This window comes from Cavia porcellus, unplaced genomic scaffold (genome assembly GCF_034190915.1).
Source record: "Cavia porcellus strain 051 isolate PalLab524CR breed Dunkin Hartley unplaced genomic scaffold, mCavPor4.1 scaffold_12, whole genome shotgun sequence".
Taxonomy (NCBI): domain Eukaryota; kingdom Metazoa; phylum Chordata; class Mammalia; order Rodentia; family Caviidae; genus Cavia; species Cavia porcellus.
The window spans coordinates 52317501-52339192 of NW_026947495.1; the positions used below are offsets into that span (position 1 = coordinate 52317501).

The 21692-nt window shown below is 36.4% G+C and overlaps 1 protein-coding gene across 4 annotated transcripts in view; it reads right to left on the reverse strand.

The window, feature by feature from the left end:
- The window catches only part of Fign (fidgetin, microtubule severing factor), a 126249-nt gene that overhangs the window by 2974 nt on the left and 101583 nt on the right, over positions 1–21692 (reverse strand). For 2 of the 4 annotated variants that reach the window (XM_063259177.1, XM_063259176.1), the window contains 2 exons: positions 6600–6855; positions 1–6060 (listed from right to left, as the gene is read on the reverse strand). The exon at positions 1–6060 is cut by the window's left edge and continues 2974 nt beyond it. In XM_063259177.1, the coding sequence (XP_063115247.1) occupies positions 3806–6060; positions 6600–6702 (2358 nt within the window). In that variant the 5' untranslated portion in view covers positions 6703–6855 and the 3' untranslated portion in view covers positions 1–3805. The remainder of the gene's footprint in view (positions 6061–6599; positions 6856–21692) is intronic. The other 2 variants (XM_063259178.1, XM_013142560.3) reach the window with 1 other exon arrangement.

Genomic DNA, 21692 nt, shown 5'->3' on the forward strand with positions numbered 1-21692 from the left:
TAGCCTCAATAGTTCAACAAACTGTATCCCTTTCATTTTGCAAAATACAGATTCAATGATTGTGGTATCCAATTCTTGCTAATATGAGAGTTGGATCACAGACATGTGTTTCTGCTTGGAGTTGGATAAATTTTTAGGGAAAGAGATTCTAAATGCTTCTAAAACATACTTTCTAACCCACCAATATATTTAAATTTATAATGATCTATTGTAGGAATTAATTTGTATTTGATTTTGGATGTATTCTTTTGAAAACTGCATAGCCAAGTACAATGCAGCCTATGTAAATTGACCTTGCTATTTTACATAGCATAGCCTCTGGATAGCTTTTATCACTTGCCCAGATGGTGTTTGGCCTATGTATTTTAGTGAAATGGTTTATTTTCTCCTTGATAGGTTTCAAATGCACAAGAAAACATTATACCCGTCTATCTGCATTTGAGTAGAATACAAACTGACTAATAGATAAACATTCTGTGTGAAAGTAAATAGCCTTAAAAGTATACTGCCTTCACATTCCATTGATCAGCTCAGTCAGCAAAGTTTTCCATATTGTCACTAATGATCTAAATATTTTGGAGAGAAGCATGCCAGAAGTGTGGAGTATTTCTATTTGTGTCACATATTGGGTCATTATAAACTACCTCTTGAATTTCTATTGATCCTTCTACTGAAGTAGTTTCTTTCACTTCCTTCTTTTCATCCCTGTTGAAATGTTATTACAGTTGTGAAGACAAGAATGAGATGCTGTTAAACAGACTGGTTGAATCTCCTGGCCAGACAGCCAAGGGATTTGGACTGATTCATTACCTTACCTTTATTAGGAGTCTTCTCCAAATTCTTAGCGGTTGAAAAGAGGTCAAGAGGATGAAGCCTGATTACTTAGCTGTACTATCACCATGGTACACATTTACTGCTGAGGAGGTAGTACCCGCCCCCACCTCAAGCCCCAAAATACATGGTCAGAAAAGAGCTCATTAATAGGTGAGTCCACCGATGAGCTCACAGTGCTGCCATGTACAATCAAAGGACCGCAGGAGATCACTTTCTACTCAAAGATCAGTCTTAGCTCCTCCAACAGATCTTCATTTCTTCAACTTGCCTCATTTTCTAAGAGATTAAATTCTAGAACTCCTGAGGCTAAATGAAAATCACACACAACTTTGGCTTCTGCTAAGTACATTGATTTTTTTGACCATTCACATCTCAAACTAATTTTTAAGTCACTTAAAGCTAACGCCAGTATGTATGACTTCAATTTATTGTCAGTTTTATAAATGAGTACGGAAAACAACAATACAGTCATAGATTTGGCATTAAGTCTCACTAGCCACCAAAAATGTGGTGTTGATACTGGATTTTCCAAAGTTGTCCAAATAAACCTGGATTTCTCAAAACTTGCCAGATGCTTTCTGGTGAACACAGCATGTTGGCGGACATGAGATGTAATGTGTTAAGGACAGAAAATAGGTCAGCACTGCGCAAAAGTAAACTTATCAGTGAGATCAACATGAACCTACAAGCTAATGTGGATATTAGAATTTCCTTACAAAGAGGGATTCACAGGGTAGACCCAGAACAGGCCAATAGCATTTATTCACTTGCGAAAAGTAGAGGGCATACTTAAGTATTATTTTTTGTATCCTTAATGAAAGGCACTGCTGTTTAACATGGAATATTTGTATTTAACTGCAGTTTTAATGATTGACTATCATAGTAAATTAAATTCTGGTACCTTTGCTCACTTTTTTCAACATGGATAAAAGGGCAGTAATGATCATGCATCATAAAATTTAAGAAATATCACAAAGTCCTTCATTAACTTTCCCTATGTGAAGTATTTCAGAGAATTTGATGTTGCAGATGAACTTAAAAAATTTGAAGAAAAAAGAGAAAATAACAGAAAGACTTTTCTTGGGGCTTCTCATTGCATTTATTTAATTTTTTAAAAAATGTACATCATTTATTTGAATACATAAAATGCCAGTGCTTTGCAACAGTTTTGTTACTGCATCTCTAAACTAAAAAAGGAGGAAAAAAAACAAAAACCCAGAAAAAATACATTCAAAACGCTAGGCTGTTTTGCTTATGCACAGGCAGCGGCTTTAGAAAGCTACAGCCTGCACTGTGACTGTTCAGAGGCGTGGGGGACACCAGCCAGCTTTCAATGAGGAGTTGCACATAAAGCATTAAAGGATACAAAGAACAACTTGATGGGAAGCTGGAGAGGAATAAGAAAGTAAGAAAAGCGATAGGAATACCATGGGAAGGGGTGGCAGACTGATGTGGAAGTAAGCCTAAAGACTGATACGTGGGGAAATGAGATTTTTACAGAAAGATGGAAGAGAACAAAGTGACGTGTTTGGCAAAGTCATATTGTGGTGTGTTGTATCTACTACTAATTTGCTAGTTTACTTTCGAAGAGAAATGAAACAAAACTGAGGTAGAAATGAATGCAGGAACACTACAGCCCAGATTTCAAAATGAGAAGCAAAATTGCACTGACAAGAATAGAATCAAAAAGGGGAGGGGACATAGAGGTTCTTTGAATGGTTGCTTTATTTGTGTGTGTGGATATGTTTTGGTTGCTTATCTTCTGCATTCTATCAAACAGCACAGCAAGCCTATAAACTAGATTAGTGAATAGAATGACACCATTCCCAGCAGTTTAAGAGATAATTTGCAAACTACCACCACCATCACCACCACCACCTACGCAGTAAAAGGCAGTCATAGTTTTTAGGTACTGTAACTTGACTTTCAGGGTCCTAACCAGGTCTGTGGCTGACTGTTCTAGACACTAACACAAACTGAATAAGTAGCTTTCCATTAACCAGTGTACCTTTTAAGAACATTTTCACTTAATTATCAAGGAGCAGTGAACTAACAACTCTTGCAGTTACTGACATAAAGAATTATTTTGCTCTGGTTAATTCCCCATAATTAGTAAAAGAACTTTTAAAAAATCCTTCCATTTCTACTTCAAATTGTAAATATTCAGTTGTATCACACGTCAGTATTTTTTCTGGATACATTCAAAGAAATGTTTCTTGCTATTTTCCAATTGTTGAGGTAAACATACATTTTAATATAAAGTAACATTGAAGCCTAACCTATTACTCTCAGCAGTACATAGTGCTTTCAACACATTCCTTTGAGGTACTGTACAAATCACAATCACTTTCCTGAGTTTTTGCAGACAAGAACATTAAAAGAAATGAACTGCAGAAATTAAGGTCCAGATTACCGTTACCCTGTTTTACCTGTTCTTAGTTTAATACTGCAGAACAGACAGGATTGAGGAATACTGTTGCTCTTAAAATGGCAAAAATCTGGTTTTCTGTCGTAACACAACCGTTCATCTCTTTAGTCCAATAATGTTTGAAGTTAAAGCTCTTTATATTAGCACATGCCACCAATGTAATTGTGAGGCAAACAAAAAATAAAGCACCACTCCAGGCACTTGACAGCAACTAAATCTCGAGAACAGCAGAATGGAATCAACACACGAGGTTCATGTCCTTCTGAAATTCACACACTTGCACCTTGCTCCTTGGTGAGTGTTGTCTAGCTTGAACCAAACTAAGCAAGCATCCACATATGCTTTCTGTCATCTGGGGCTTTCCAATCAGAAGCTCTCATTTGATGTACTTTTCCTCCACATCTGCCCTGACTGTAAGATGTAACTTAATGGTTGTTTTCCCCAGTACCCTTTGCAATTTAAACACTACTGGAAAGGGGCTCTATTCCCTATGTAGCAGGTTTTATGTGTGTGCCAACATTCATTACATTTTTTAAGACGTTATCACTGACTGCAACCAAACATTTTGTTCCATTCAACATACATATCAAGCTCTTTTTGAGATATGCTAGGCTGAATCTTGCAGAAAGCATTTTCAAAGTCTTGATATGTAACGGGCCGCAACTGGCTGGGCATAATGGCTGAAAGGTCTGTGGCTGGCATGGCATGGAGAGGGCCCACCACTGCTTCCTGACACAAATGAGCCACGTCTAGTCCAGAAAAGCCTTCTGTGCGCTGGACGAGCAGTGCAAACTCCTTGTCATTGAGACAGTAATTGTGCTGTGAGAGCAGTTGTACTATTATCTGGTGCCTCGCTGTGCTGTCAGGAAGTGGGATTAAAAGTCGTTTCATGAAGTACCTCCGAAGAGATTCATCTATTTCTTCTGGTTTACTGGTGGCACAAATTACTACGATTTGGTCCTCAGCCGAAGTTAGTACAGTGTCCAGCTGCATCAGAAATTCGGTTCTCATCCGACTGACTGGACTGTGTTCCTCACTCACTTGAGAGGAGAGAAGCATGTCAATGTCACTGACAAAAATCACGGAGGGCTGGCGACACCTGGCCACAAGAAATGAGGCATGGATAATTTTCTCCGCTTCTCCTAACCACTTGGCGACTAGTCCAGAACCGGCAATTTTGAAAAATGTGGCCCCCAGCTGACTAGCTATGCACCTGCCCAATAATGTTTTGCCTGTTCCCCGAGGTCCAAATAAAAGGACGCTCCGAGGTAAGGCTGTCAGTCCACTGAATGCATCTGACCTCAACACTGGCCATAGAACCTCCTCTTTAATGACAGCCTTCACCAGGTCAAGACCAGCAATGTCATTCCAGTCCACTGGAGGTCCTTGGGTGATAATCTCATTGGTTACCAGGTCAATGAGGTGCGTGTCAGTATTCTTCAGTTGTTCGTCCACAGAGTGGTTGGATGAGGTAGCTGCACGGAGTCCAGGGCCTTGCATTGTGTGAGAGAGGAGCTGCCTGTGCTCGTCCCCATGCTCACTCATTACTGGCGATGTGTACTTCCCAAAGGATTCACTGGATCTTGATCCCAATGAATTTTTAGCAGTACTGTAGGAAGGAGGGGTCAGAGCCCTATTGGACTGGCTGCTGAATTTCCTTTGCTGTTCAGAGGACATTAGCTGCTTCGTTGGCTTAAATGCTAAGGATGATGTTTCAGCACTTCTGTCAAAGCCATTCCCTCGATTTGTGTTTGAAATGCTGTTGTCCGGCATCCTGTACATAGGACTCTGTGTAGATCTCTGTTGGCCATAGCTGTAATTTCCGTAACTGGAGTCCATGTCTCCTTGCCCTGCCATATAGAAAGCTTTCCTTTTGAGAGAACTTGCGGAACTGTTTGTCAGAGCCGAGGGTGCAATAGGTGTTAAACCATGACCTTGGTAGGTGTAGCCAGGAACAGTAGTGGGGGGTAGGGGAGTTGGAGCAGGAATTCCAGAAGGCAGGTACGCTGAAGGAGGAGGGGGTGCGCCTCCAGGGCTGTACCCAGAACCCACAGCAGTCTGAGGAGGATAGCTAGCAGAGGGATAGCTGTAACTGGAGAGGTTAGAAGTCCCATTGTAGCCTGGGACCAGGGCTGGTGGAGGAGGAGGTGGTGGTGGTGGCTGTAGGAGCCCAGAGCTATGCAAAGGGGATGGATGAGGTGAAGGAAGTGCGGGTGCTGGCTGGCTACTGTAAGTAGAATGCAAATACGATCCGTTGTATCCTGGGGCATATTCCTGAGATGGGAGCCCTGCATGAAGACTGGGTACAGTGTGGCTTCCACAGGTACTACTGGAATAGCTAGGTTCAGTCAGGTTGCTGGCCACCCCAGGAGAGCTCCCTATACTTGCAGAGACATCTGTTGGAGGGAGGGCTGAACTGACTCCAGCTTTGCTGGCAGTGATAACATCTGGAACACAGTTCATAGGATAAACTGCTTCGGAATTCAAGGAAGGCTGCCAGGGTTCACTTTCATTTTTCCGACCATTCACTAGTCCCGATGGTGCATCTGAATAGCTGCTGAGTATGGGTCGGTCCACAGGACCTTCCAAAATGCCAGAATACTTCTCTGCATATTTCTTGAGGAGGTTGGATGCAGTCAGGGCAGATATGTCATCATTTGCCCAGGCATACTGATAGGTGCGTTGCAAGTGGCCTCTGTAGGCTTCCACTTTGTGGGCGGGAGACCGAGTGGTTGAGGTGATGTCAAAGTGCTGTTCTGGCCACTGGGCATGCTCCGGCGTCCACTGCATCTTCAAGCCTATAGATTTTTGGGGAGGGGGACAACAGTTAATTTATTCACATATTCATAAGAATTTTAAGCTTTTCTCCTAACTTTTTTGTTACACATTATCTTCCATCAGTGGCATCCACATTGTAAGGGATCACGGTCGTTTACAAAACATATTATGGTCTCGATAATATAAACTCTTCAAAATGGACAAAATTTCTGGCCTTGGCAGAGTATAAAATGTAAACTCAATGTGAAAGAAAAGAAAACTCTGGAGCAGTCTCATTTTTTTTCATTTTTGAGTAATAAGCAAATCTATTTCTGTCAAGCCCATCAAGTTAGTTACTATCTGTGCACCAACATATATAGATATATATATGTACACACACATTTTCGTCAATGCAATCACAGTTCCTCACAACAAAATATGCATGGATTTTAAATATCTGGCATGTGATAGTATTAACATGTACACTATAAAGCTATTCTGTCTCTTCACATCACAGTTTCTGTTCTATATTTTAACAGTATAGAAATGAGACACAGCTGACAGATCACATCTAGGATACCTCTCTTATTTGGTACTGAACACCTAGTTAGCACAGTATAATGCTCCCTGCGCAGAACAATATGACACAGACATAGCAGGTCATTCCATAATCCAACTCTCATCTAAAGTGGTCCACGACAGTTTCAAATCTGCTTCGTGGAGTGCAGCAAAGCAATCTCCCAGGCAGCGCTCCATCGCTTTCATCGTACAAAGCCTACAACTCGGTATGAATTACAACTGGCTCCTTTCTGCCTCTCAGTTCTGTTGTTGAGTTTCTGAAAGAAAAAAAACAAGCATCACTTGTCTGCGGGTCTTCTAGCGTTCTCTCTCCTTCTCTTATAATTCCCCCTCCCTTTATGGCCTCCAAGGTACTAAGAGGGGAAGGGAGAACATGTACGTACACGCACACACACGCGTGCGCACACACACACACACACACACACATACACACACCACACAAAGGAGGAAAGGGAAGTAGAAGAATGGAGGGAGCCTGGATTCTCTACATTTCTTTAGGAAGCACTGTGTGGCAGAAATTGCAACTAGATAATGAGATCATATAGGCAATTTTATCACCTACTAGACTGCTCATTGAAGCAAGGTGATTATTTAGCAAACTGTAAAACAAGTATTTTCTCATTTAAGAGAACATACTAAGCAGCTAGAATTAAGAGAATCATTTGAATTTAAAATATGAACAAGACCTTTGAAATTACCTTACTTCATAGATTAGGGAAGCAGGGCCCACAGAGACTCCCAAAGTGCCCTCCAGGTCTCATGTACAGTTAGTTACAGAAGAGCACTGGAACCCTGCTCTATTTCCCAGTGCTGGCTCATCCCATTCTAATCTTTTGCATGGTCTGAGCACTTCCTATTCTGGTACAGCTATATAAAGCAGGTCTCCTTAATCTCTTTTGTATTACCCAAAGTGAATTTTGCAAACCCTCTGTGCCCTCTGGCAGAGATTCCTTGATAAGGAGGAGTCCTGGTTTAAATGAAGCATCTGTGCCATCAGCTCCCTTCTGAATTAGCAGAATATGTTGACAGCTTCTACCCCCTTTTGTCTCCCAGTCCCTTTAGCTCTTCATTGCCTGACTCTGGCTTCTGACATGGCCAGCTTTGACTCACTGAGCTAAACTGAACACAGCACACAGTTTGGTAACAGAATGGCATGTTGATTCCCTTCTGACTCCCTCTTCCTTGTTTGCAAAACCACTGCACCAGACACTGGAAGTTAATTAGCAGGATGATGCTGTGCTAATTGTGTTAATTTACAAGGTTTTAGTCAAAGAGAATCATGCCAGGGCTGGCACTGCTGTCATGCTTCCGACTTAATGATTAAGAAATACTGAAAACAAGGTGGGAAGGATTGCAGTAATTACACAATAAATGAATAAAGCAACAGGATTCATTTGCAAATATATTTTACTGCAGTTGTACTCATTTGCATTTGGATTTTTAAAAAGGATCCATGTAGATATTCATTTGCAAATCATCAACTCAGTTAAATAAAGTCTGAATGCTGCACAGTATAACTTAATCAACCTTCATATATATGTACATTTAGTAAAAATACTAAAGACATTATTTCTCTTGTATTGCAACAGATTCTTTTTATTTCATTTTCCCTTGGCTATCTCAAATCTTTATATGATTGTTTTGAAACTTTGTTTTAAAATATTCTCATCTAGTTGGACAATAGCACTGTAAATCTTGAGGAAGTGCACCTTGCAGCAGAGACATTCTGGACGTGAGTTTTAGAAAGAACTAAAGTGATATTCTTAATTGTTTCTGCTTTCTCAATCATTACTATTTAAGGGGGAGGAAAACACACCGCAAAATGGGTGAAATGACCGAAACCACACTTAAAGGGGAAAAGATGCAATTTTAATGAAGCAGCATTTCAGGAATCACACTTTCATTAAATTCAACTAGAAATTATTAAGAGCAAATCACCAGGAACCAATCGCAAGTAATCAGTATCTAAATTCTTCTAGTGCCATGGGATTTACTTCAAGCCTTATAAAAAGGAGAGAATATTAATGTGACTGTAATGTAGAATGTCTAAATGACCTATAAATTCATTAGTCCTGTAAATTATTTCTAGGGAATTTCTATTAGGATTTTTTTTCCTTAAGACCTTATCAAAATACTGAATAGAGAAAGAACACACATATGCTATGATTAGACATTTTATTAGGATACAGAAAAAAGTGAATACATTTCTTGAAGCAAGGGTTCAGAAAGTAATTTAGGAATCAAAAGCAACGAAATTTAACAGAAAAAACATACAAACACACTCACTCTAAAAAAATATGACTTCCTTTCATCTAGCTTAGCTAAATAATATTTGCATTAGTTAACACATATAGATAAACAAATATGATAGAAGATTTTGTTATTCTTTAACAAAAACAAAATTGGTTTAAATAGGGTATAGTGGTACATATAATCCCAGGACTCTGGAGGCTGAAGCAAGAGGATCACAAGTTCGAGGCCAGCCCAAGCAATTTAGCTACTTAGCTAGAGCCTGTATCAAAAGACAAAAGAAAGGACTGATGATATAGCTTTTATGTGAAAGTCCTGGGTTCAATCCACAGGATGCTAAAAAAGAAAAAGAAAAAGCACACTACTTCCTCCACCTATACTGGTTTCAATAATATTTTCTTATAACTTAGTCATTTATGAACAAAATGCAAAAATGATTTTACTAAGTTACACCAATGTAAAAACAGATAGGAGGGTGCACTTTAAATAAATAAAAAGTACATTTTCACTGGATATTTCTGCATAACTCCAGCAAACTAATTAAATGTCATAAAATTTCTATTTCATCGGAAATTAAGCAAAGATCCTATTTATCAGAATTATTTATTTGGAAGAATTACTGGATACCATTGCCTTTTGATTCTCAGGCTATTTTTGGATGTGCTTATCAGGATAATTGAAAGTTTATTTATTGATGCATACTAAATAACAATAACCTTAGCAAAGCTACAGAAGGCAAGATTGAATTTTGATTAAACATAAGGGTGTACGATTGTTCACATGCCCTGAAACATGATAATTTATCCAGCATTTCAAAATGGCTAATGTTATTTTGAAAGCATAAGTTAATATCCGCAAAATAGCTTTGACTGTTAGCCGGATCTGAAGAAATTTGTTTTCAGGAGATTGTTTTGGCCTTGGGAACATAAAGAATCATTTTATCATTTTTTAAAATTTTCAGTGCAAATTAGACTTACACCAATCATGTTTTTGTTGTTCCATTTCTTGGCAGTGCTATTTTTGATGTGAAATGGAAGAAAACCAGAGCTAAATGTTCTTTGAATACAAATATCGTGCCCCATTTGACCATACTGTTGTTATTGATGAGTAAGCTCAGTGCATTCCTGTCACTCAACTTGGCACTCCAAAGTGAGACAGGCTTTATTTTTTGACAGGAGGTTTTACCATAGTGTCCAGACTAGACTCGATCTCCTGGAGTCAAGTGATTTCCTACCTCAGCTTCCTGAGTTCAGGCACTAAATCTATAGCTAGGCAACGCCAAGCCCAAACTATGAGACAGACTTTAAAAACAGCTTTTACATGATTTGTCCTCAGAACATAAGAAGAAAAATCTTAGAAATGACAACTTTAACACTGGAAACTTCACTCCAGAATAATAACCCCTACTGCTGTTTAGAAAGCTTAAAAATTCCAAACACAAGAGATATTATGAAAAATGTTCCTTAAAGACAACAGAAGAATTGCTCTAAAATATAAATGTTTAATTTGAAAAGATGAGAAAATTCTCAATAAGCTGGCAAATGGCACAGTACTGTGTTTTTAAAATAGATAATTTAATAAAAATTTATTTTAAAACAATTTATCATGTGCTGTTATTGAAATTGTAAATGCTACTGTAAAACACCTGAGTATGCTCTTCTTATTTTGTTGGCATAGGATGAATTTATATAGATATATATAATCAATTTTTATAGAAACACATGAACAAATCTATTTCCTGTACATGGGGGGGGTTTCAGTAACATTTGCCATTTTTATCATTACTAAAGAAATAAAATGTTGGGCCTTCTGTAATCTATTTTTAGCACATATTCTTAGAAATAATAATTTGAAATAGGACCCCCACCTGCCCTTAATACATATACACTATTTAATAATTCTTTAGGTTTAAAAAGCAGCCTCCTCTACTGTGTTCTCACAGGGTAATTCTAGCTGCTGGGGACTCTGCCCTCATTTGTAGGTTTTCTCAGACTTCCTAAGGGCAGAATCCTGAGGCAAATACCCGCAGGCATGGCGGGCTTGCTTGCTCTGGAGTGGCTGCGGAGCACTCACACTGGCCTGCAGGACAACATTGCCATGCCTAGTCCATTCCTTGGGGCTACTGCACCCTTAAACTTTTCAATTTTTTATATATCTAAAAAGCATAATACACTATTTAGCAAAGGTCCTCTCTAGAACCACTACTGGAATATATACAGTGATGTAAATATAGTTTATAATCTTGACAGTTGAATGATGCAAAAACTTCACCATGTCTTGAGTCAGATGATAGAACAAACATACAGCATTCAAATTTTCATTGGTCAAAATAAAGTTTTAATGAAGCAAAGAGCCTTCTAAGGCACCTAGCACTCACAAGGCTGAGGCAGGAAGTTTGCTGTGAGTTCAAGGGCAGTCTGAGCTACAAAGTGAGTTCGAGGCCAACCTGAACTTTTTGAGAAACTGTCTCAAAAAGAAAAAAAAAAAAGGAAAAAATATATAAGCAAGCAAAAAAAACAAACATACAAACCCTGAGCACGTAAAACTTCTCTGTAATGTCTACCTGTCATGATTCTTTAAGGGAATAAGGACCAAATCAAGTGTCCTAGTACAGTCAACAGGGGCCAACACGGGAGAATCTAATTCAGTATTACTTGTAGTAACCCATTTGATCAGGCCATTGCCTCAGTCCCCTTCTGGTTAATTCCTAGTCTCAAAATATAGTTCTACATCCAGGAAGAGTAAATAGTGAAGGGAAAAGCCAGAGCAAGAAGCATAGAAATTACCAATTCTCCATAGTCTAATTTCTCTAACATCATGAGCATACTAAAATGAGAAGTCTTTTATAATCTGAAAGTGATAGAGTCTCACATTTAGCTAATGACAAACTGAGCCAAGCTTTGGGGTTTCAAGCTAAGAAGTTTAATCAAAGAAATCTGACTTTTCATGAGGTTTGGTTTTACAAAGTGATGAAACCTTTCCAGTTTTTCGTGTTCTTCATAATATCATGTGCTAAGTTCTCTAAGGTAGACTGTTTTGATTTTAGGGTTTAATAGAACTTTAAAATGAGATGATCTTTCTTTGACTCAGATATTTTACATACTATGGCTTCCTGGAGAATCAGATGCTATCTCGTGCGGCACAGAAGTTTATTGGAGAAGTTGCTAGTAGATTAGGTCAGAAGGAGACTGAAGAAACAAAAGGAGTTCTGGAAATCTGTTTATCAGATCACTGGCACAGAGGAGGTTATCATATATTTATCCTGATCTTAAGTTGCTCACACACATTATTCTCAGTTTACCCAGCTATGGTATCTCGATGATAGTGGCATCATATTAGACTGCTAGTAGGATCACAAAAAATAATGACATTTTGTGGAAATACATTCCAAGCACAAACTATTCAAATATTATTTTATTTTGAATAAGCCAGAAGTACATTAAACATAAAGCAAAATATTGGCTAGACAGAAAAATGTAAAATCACTCCCAGAATTTTATAAGTTAGTTTTTCTTTAACCTCAAAACAAATTTTCCAGTGGGAAAACTGGTTGTAAGAAAAATTCAAAAGCCAGGTGTGGTGGCACACACCCAGAGTGCCAGCCCTGGGTTTCTGCAATAGAAGAACCAGGGTTGAAAGCCAGCCTGGACTGCACAATGAATTCAAGGCCAGCCTGGACCTCATAGGAGATTCTGTCTCAAAAAAAAAAAAAAAAAAAAAAAAAAAAAAGAAAGAAAGAAAAGAAAAAGCATTAAAATCCTATCATACTCAGTAAAATAAACAGCATGATTTCCTTAAACAAAAAGGTGTCAAAACATTTCCATAATATTTATTTTTAATGTTAGTAACACAACAATTTAGAAAGCAAAACCAAGAAATAAAGTACTTAAAGGTTTAAAACCAACTGATAATGTTCTTAAACCTCCAGTCTTCAAAATAAGCTATTCTGATTATACAATTTAATACTGGGAAGTGATTTTCTCTATAAATCATACATTCATACTTCAAAACATGAAATTTTAATATAGTTTGCAGCAAATCTCCTCTACTCCTTCAATGGTATCTGTAGAAAACAAACCTATTTGGCAAGCAGGAAGGCTTTTGTGGCTAAATGGTTGTGAGTATTGTAAACATAGCTAAGACAATTCTCCCTGAAACTGCAACTCGGCAGTCTGAGGACAGCACACAGCCTGCAACTGTGTTCTTTTTTGCCATGCAAGGTCATACAAATTGCTCAACTTCCTATTTTCTTTAAAAATCTGTAGATTTAAAAATCCTAAAAAATCTTATAACAACTCACTTTTGCCTGACTACACTTGGCTGAATTGAAGACCAAGTTCCTCTTTGGACACAGAGGAGCTTTCCATGTTGTCAAGACTCCCTACTACCTGTTATACCAGGCAGTTGTGTAGCGACAAGGTCACATTTTCATTTGAATTTATCTCTTCACTCTGGAGCTTCAAGTTTTGTTTTGTTTTCCCTTAAGTATATCTTCTGGAGCTGCCCAGGGAGTAACATCACTCTAAAACTTCTTGAAAAATGCAGTCATTTTTCCAAATATTATTTTTTTTTTGTAAGAGCAACTATGCCCTCTTAATAAGAGCAAAAGAAAAATAATAGATAATTTTCTTCATGATTCAGTGCCATTAGTGGAATAATGGATAATGGTATCTTGAAAAAAAAAAAAAAAACAAAACTTGGGCCAGGGGTTTAGCTAAGAGGCACAAGCACCTGCCTGGTAAGTGTGAGGTCGTAAGTTTGAACCCTGGTACCCAACTTGTCCCCCAAAAACAAAATCAACAATAATAACAACAAAAAACACTCATCGAAGATTGTGGTTTCAGTTTTCCCATTTGTTCTAACCCGTCAGATTTATTTCTGTACATCCATTTTCCATACGTCCATCTCCTTTACTCCTAATATGCTCTGTGCTAAGATTTGATGCATAAAGCTTAATTTAATGCTAAGCATCCTTTATTAGTCAGTTGGATGAACTTTAGTATAAATTTTTTAAGAGACTGTTTAAGGTACTCTAAAGGTATACTTCTTTTTTCCCCCAGAAAGCTGTAGGGTACACGGTATCTGGAGAACTGACAGGTCTTATTCTATCTGTCATCACACTGGGTTTAGTAAGATCCTGTGTTCACTGTTACAGATACCATGACTTAGATTGGGGTGGGGCATACTCTGTCCTTAACTTTTACTTGTAGAGAGCTTATGCTTTGAATCAGGCCTTAAAAAGTATTACTTTTTGCTTATAGCAAGAAAATATTCACTTATCAAAACATGACCACATGAAAAGATGACTGGTTTTTTAAATATTTCATATCAAGGCTGAAACTTGGTAAGCACAGGTCTGATGGGTCATTATTTTTGATATGCAAGACATATATAAAAAAGATTGCCTGTCTTTATGAGGAAAAAAGCAAAGCAAATTTACACTGATGAAAGAATACCATTTTTAGAACACAGAGATTATAGTCATTATACGATCAGGTACATGTGATATCATTTAAAGTGCCTCAGGAAATCACAATCATAATAAATCCTTTTTTTCCCTTATGGAAGCCCTAAAATTTCTAATAGTATATCAAGCTATACAAGTGACTGTATAAATTACACTCACATAGAAATTTGTATAGTTTACAATTAAAATTTAGACATGATTTTGTGTAGGGGGAATTAAAAGGTTCAGTATGAAATGTTTTGAATAAAAATTTAAAAGACAAGTAAAATACTATAAAACACTATTCAAAACTCTGTAAATCCTGCAGTCAGTAATTCATAGAACAAAAAACATGACTGGCATATATACGTGCCATTTAAAATATACAAAAGTTATACTCTGAATTTTGAGGCTATTGCAGGGAAAAAATTCTAAAGTAAACAGACTGACGTTTCCATATTAAGGCACATGTTATTTTGTTTATGCTGTGAATTTTAGACAATTTATAATCCATTTAAATACTGCATTCTAGTTAACCTTTGCTGTTGTCACTCTATGGCCTTTCATTTGTCATGTTGTGTCTTCCCTTCTCATGTATGCTTTTCAATCCATTAAGACTGTCTACCCTCCCCCCACTTCTTTTTGTCATACAAAGATCATCAGGACATACCACATATGTCCATAGGGACTGCCGGGGCTAATGAATATGTATGTTTGGTGGCCCAACAGAGCACTCCCCTTGTTCTGCAGTATCAACCCTCTTATGTGTGTAAATAACAGGTGAGCTGCGGCACGCAGGGATAAATGGGGTTAACACAACTCCAAAGCCCCATGCCAGATTCCTGGGATCCGGCCTGTATGATTGACCCAGAGAAAAAATTCTAAATGCCAAAAGCGTACATTTTCCAAGTGTTTTGAATCTTTATTTTTTAAAAAGGACTCTGTGGAGATAATAATTACTTGCTTCCTAAAAGTCTGAGGTTGTTAGAGTTGATTCGGAAGATATTATTTTGACAAATAACACAAATTTGCACTTACAACTTTTAATTAACACAAACTAGGCAGGGTATTAGATTTGACTGCTTATTTCTTCATTCATGATCCTAACACGTTATATTAACCACTATGTGTACACATCTATTTGTTAGTATATTCTCTTTCAAGTGTCTAAAGGCAAAGCTAAATTTAGTTACATTTAAATGGAACTATTCATTTTTGCCCAACATACCAAATTGACAAGGGTCAACAAACAAATTCAAAATCTCCCAAACCCGAGGATCTTGTGTAAAATGGAATTTGCTTTCATCGTTTTTTTCTGTGCTCATCTGAAACCTTATTCTAAAAAGGCAGTTTATATAAAACAAAGTAGGCATATAAGACCGCTTATTTAAGATGGAAAATTCTCTCATATACTACTGTAATTAGACAAACGAGTAAGAATATTTACCTATTAAATATACAGCCCTTCAACCATTCTCCTTAAAAATTCCTTGTTGTAGGTGATGCTAAAGTGTGCAAAGCACAGACAAAATTTGTTTAGGTTATTTATGCATTCTTCTCTTTTTGGCAATTTGTGCATTAATTTTTGATGCAGTAGCAAAATAGTGTCTTGGACTTTGAAAAAAGAACGCCCTATAGTCAGGGCTGGGTGACATAGTGCATTAATTCAGTGTCCTTCACTCCTGGGACCTGTGTATAATTTAGTCCAGCCTGAAGAAAATAACTGTGATCTGAAGGCAGTGGAAAAAGCTACATATGAAATGAGTTTTGGAAGGCTTAGTATTGTTTCTTCCATATAAGAGGACGTATGAAGATAAACTACTTTAGAATACAACCAACATAGTCCAGAATTAAAAGTGAACAGCTCTTCACAGTAACAGTAGTTCCATCACCTTCACAGTCTCCCTTCCATGCCCCATAATAGTCTGGTGAAATAAATCCAAGAACCACCTATAATTGGGATGCTCTGATTTCCAGATACAGAACACTGCTGCAGTGCAGTGAGAATGACAGTCCAGACATTACTGCTGTTGGCTTTTCCATTCATAAAAACAAAGAACGCAGCATATAACTCAGAAGAAGACAAGGATACAGCGTCTTCAAAGGAGGTGGCATTTCTTGTAGTGAATGAAGTGCCCAACAGCATAATTCATGGGAAAATGTTAACAGAAGGACAGGAGGGGCCGTGAATAAATTGCTTCTTCACATCACATCTTGATTGTGTGTGTGTGTGTGTGGTATGTGTGTGTGTTTGAATGCAAACTGAACTCAGGGCCTTAGAAATGAATTTCATCCCGAGTCCTTCTGAACTTCGTTTTTCCCCTTAGGAGACAAAGTCTTGCTGCTGATGTTGCTAAACTACACAGGCTGGGCTTAAATTTAAGACACTCCTGCCTCAGCCTTCCAGAGTGCTGGAGCTGCTCTGTTACATCTAGCATTTTTGCTATTTACAACAATATTTAAGTGTTATGTTAGACTGTGGCATTATGCTAGTCTACAAAATGTGTGATTAAGTTGAATAAAGCAGCTTATACAGTACCATGTGTATTAATCACATAAAGTACATTCCTTTTCTTTTGATTATAATTTTCCAAATAATCTTCATCCAGTTCTCCTCTGTGTCTCTAATAGTTAACTTCAATATTGCTTTCATGGGAATTGAAAGCTAGAAGGATGTTACTACTCTATAAAAGTGCTAATCTTTCTTAGGGATGACTGTGAACCATTTTAGTGACTTCTTTAGCTACTGGTAAGTATCAAGTTTGCTTGTAATTTTAGGGAAAAGTTATTTTCCAATCACATTTTTCAAAGAACAGATAATCTGGAAAAAATTCATTGTTAAATGTGCTGGCTTTAGTTGTTTATGCTTAAAGAGCTAGTAAGTTAAATCTTTCTTATATTTTTCAAATTGTGATATCTTATTCATACCACACAAGTTGCCTAAGCAACAAGAAAAACAAAATATACCTCAAAGTATATAGGTATCAAACAGGCTACACGAAAAATTAAATATACATTTTTGTATATGAATGTGTAAAAATATATTTGTATCTCAGAAAGGACACAAAAGATAAGAGAAAGAAGGGGAGAGGTGGTGAGTGATGACACAGACTTGTAATCCCATCACTCAAGAGGCTGGGGCAGGAGGAGCTCCAAGAGTTTGAGGCTAGCCTGGGCTACACAGCGAATTTGAAGCAATAACTTTTCAAAAAATTTACTTTTCTCTTTTAAAAATGGACTTACGTTTCACTAGCCTTATTGTTAACAATGTCTGATCCTGAAACACATTCTAGAAGTTTTTTACTCGGGGATGGGGTTGTAGGGACTGAGCCCAGGGCCTATCTTAATCCATGCTAACTAAGCATGCTTTCCCTGAGCTATACCTCCAGTCTCTGAAAACACATTCAGAGTTATTCAACTACTGGTGTAACATGTACATTTAAAAGTCAAAAGTAAGCATTACTTAAAATTTCCTTATCCATGTATTTTATTATTTGTGGTTTAAGCCAAGTTAAATACCTCAAAAAGTCTACACTTATAAAAATTCTAATTCCTGATTCCAAGATTCATGATCTTGAAATATGCTACTCTCATTTCCTTAATTAAATATATATTTTGGGGAAGCTCTGAGTTCATGTGAAAAACAGTCACTTTGAAACATATAATTACATTATATGGAAAACACTTTTTCATTAGAATTTATTTTTGTGCTTTCTACACAACACACTTCCTCTTAAACAGAACAATTGAGAGAATTAATGATGAATTATAGGTCGAGGGATATATTCATACTCACTGAATTAAGATCTCTGAAAAATTCTCCTTCAAAGTAAATCTTCTTAAAAGAATTGGAATGCCTAAAAAGTACGGTAATTATACTTACAGTTTACTTTTAGTCTATGGTCATTAAATAATTGCTTACCTAACTTGTGCAGATTTACAGGTCTTATTGTGCTTTTTTTTGTTTGTTTGTTTAATGCTTTTACAGCCAGCCTTTTTTTTTTTTTTTTTTAAATCAGTACTGGGAATCGAACTCACGACCGACTGCTTGCAAGGCAGGTGCTTATGCCGCTGAGCTAAATCCCCAGCCCCGTAGCCATTGTTTTCATATTTTGTTTTAGAAATTATTTTATCTAGTTCAATGTCAAATGATATTGTACTTTTAAAAGAATCTATTCAAACCTAGCATAAAATATAATGGATTGCATTTCTGGCCATAGCTTCTAGAAGCATTAAAATGTTACTAGAGTATCCAAGTGAAAACAATGACAGCTTAATCACTTAAAAGCATTTTACACTAATTTTTTTTTTCAATTTGAATAGCAATATTCCAGGCCTAATTTAATAGGAGGTTATCTTAAAAATATAGCTAAATAACACACTTTTAAAAATATAAAAATCAAGTGTTGTGTGTAACACACAATCCCTTACATTTTCTGAAATATTTGTATACATTCATAAAGCTTTGTCTCTTTTTTCTCCCTCCTGAAATATGCATTAAAAATTGTTCTGATCACTAGCATGCATAGTCCACTCTTCTTGTATTATTATTTTAAATAGACGATCCATGGATAAAACACAACTGAAAGGTGAGCCTACTCATCTGGAGAATTGCCTCCATGAACGAAATAGCAGTGAGTCAGTTTTAAGTTTCTACCTCGTTTAGAGCTTTAAAGTCCTAAGAAGAAAAGAGAGAAAGTAATGGTGACCTTTTTTAGAAATATTAGTCAAAGCAGTGTTTGTTGTTTTTAAGCAAACATGATTTGCAACCCCACTTTGTCCATTCAGGTTTCCAGTGTGTAAATTGGATGATGACTTGGACAATTCTCTCTTCATTAGTGAGCAGTAGAGAGGAAATACAGAGGTGGCTTTTGCTTTTCTTAACTCTGCAGTATCTTATAACTGAATTACAAAGCATCGAAAGTACACACACACACACACACACACACACACACACCCTATCTATCTGGGTTTTCCTAGACAAGCTGTAGTAATTGAAATGAAGTCTAATCAGACTCATTACTGTTTTCAGCAATTTGCACCACCAAAGATGCTTATTAGGTAACTGTGTTTAATAAACCGCTCTTTAGAAAAATACCAGTAATGAGCTCTTAACAGCCAATCTTTAGCATGAATGTAATGTGAAAAGTGTTCCTAGCACTGAATAGATTTTCACATTTAGTAGTGTCATAATTAAGCTTCCTGAATTGGTTGCTGTGATGTTAGATTTATTATAACAATTTTATTTTTTCTATGCTAAATATACTTGGAATTAGAGTCATTTTCTATTACATTTGGATTATATTCATTATACAGCAAAATTTAGGCTACTGCCAACCTGGCCAAGAGGTTTTCCAACTTAGACTTTATTAATAAATGATAAGCCAGGATTATATAACTTGATAATTGATAACAAGATTTTCTCTTCAGCATTCCTATATTTCATAAAATTGTCTTTCTTCATTTGATCATGGAAAATCATGCAAAGTTATCCAGATATAAGTATATTGTGATTATCAAAAGGAAAAATAGCATTTCTTATTACTAAATATAAATACCACAAACCACAAATATTCTGAAAGGAAGTTAAAGAAATTCTGAACTTTTTAAATAACATACAATTAACATTATATTGCTGCATTAGTTATTCTTAAAAATGTAAATACTATCTTTCTCCTAGATTCCTCCCTTTTGTAACAGTAATTACTTAGCTCTTAACACTAAAAGATGGTGCAGATACATATTATTTACTACATGCACTAATGGTAGTGGTGAGTTATCTAGACTTCTTAGTAATAGAAGGAAAATTTCACATCCCTCTAAGGACAGAAGTTATTTCTATAGTGGATTATGCATGTGTTAAAATAAGTATATACCTATAGAATCTATATTGCTTTTTCTATCAGCAGACTGTATCCAGAGGTATACCCTTATATATTACATTTATATAGAAGGAACTGAAATTTTTTCTTGAGACTATTCAAAAAAGATGTATGGGAAGATTTTTAGCTTATATTCATGAAATGAAATCTCTTACATGATAAGATAAAATACTATTGCTACTGTAATCCAGAACATGACATAGTCAACTTTGAAATGGAATTTTGGACATTCCAAAATACAACAGATCCATAAAGATAATAAATAAAGAAGTACAAAAAATAACCAGTGACCAAAGGTTTATACTCATTCATGATGGAATGTTAAGGGCTTTGTACTAAAAGATTCTTCTTCAAGTGCAATCTCTATTTTTTCTAACCTCATGAGCTTCACATCTATTAATTGGAGCCAATAAACTGGCATAACTATTTTCAGCTTTCTAAATCAATAGGATTATGCAAACTGAGATTGTCAAATTAATGACTTGTTTCATCTGATTTTGTACAATGCACTTCTTTACATTACAAAGTAGAAAAGAATCCAAACTTGTTACCTTGTGAATTCATATAATTTTCAGATCAAAATATTTTCCTGTTTAAGTCTTTATTAAATTTGTATCTAGAACAACAAAGAAGCATAACTATGCTGGAAAACATTGAGTCTTTTCATCTCTGAATGACTCACAGACTAAGAGAAGGCCGCTTAAAGTGTTTTGGAGCACCTTCTTGAATAACTTCATTAACAACTCATATCATGTATGAATACTTTATTAAAGGAAATGTACATTTTCTTCATTTTCTTTTATTATAAAAGTTGAGAATTCACCATGGCAAATACTGGTGAAAACAACCATAATAATAATGGTGAACAAGAATCATTATTTTTCTGAGTTCTAAAAATAACTTTCCATAATTAGTTGTATTTATAGCAATGAATTTTAATTAGGGACTGACTACCTAGTTAAGAGATCTAACCCTGGGTTATAGAAAGCTGGCATAAATTGCCTAGGTCTTCATTTTTAACATGAATAACACCTGTTACAGAAGACGGCATATTCACAGACACTAATGCACAGGAAAAAATAACGTATAAACACACATTGTCATATAAATCAAGTTATGGGTCAATTAGGCCAAATAAAATGGAAGCTGTGGATTTTATATTTTTTTGGCCCAAATCATTTAGATAATAATCTAAAGATGCACAGAAGTGCATACATAGCACACAAATAATTTTCAAAAGAATTAGGGATTATCAATCCTTAGAATGTTCAGGGACCCAAAAAGCTGTACCATTCTTGCTATCTTTCAGTTTCATTACTTGCCATGTTCCTAATGCTAAAAACAAATCTTACGAAAAAAAATATTCTCCCACATATTTCCATGAAGCAAACAAGGAAAACAATAATCTAAAATGAAATCAGAAAATGTTTTATTGTACTTAGATTAATCATCTCAAGGGTATCTTCTCCCTTTCCCCACCTGGCAGGTGGGGCAATGTGTTATTTTTTCTCTCTTC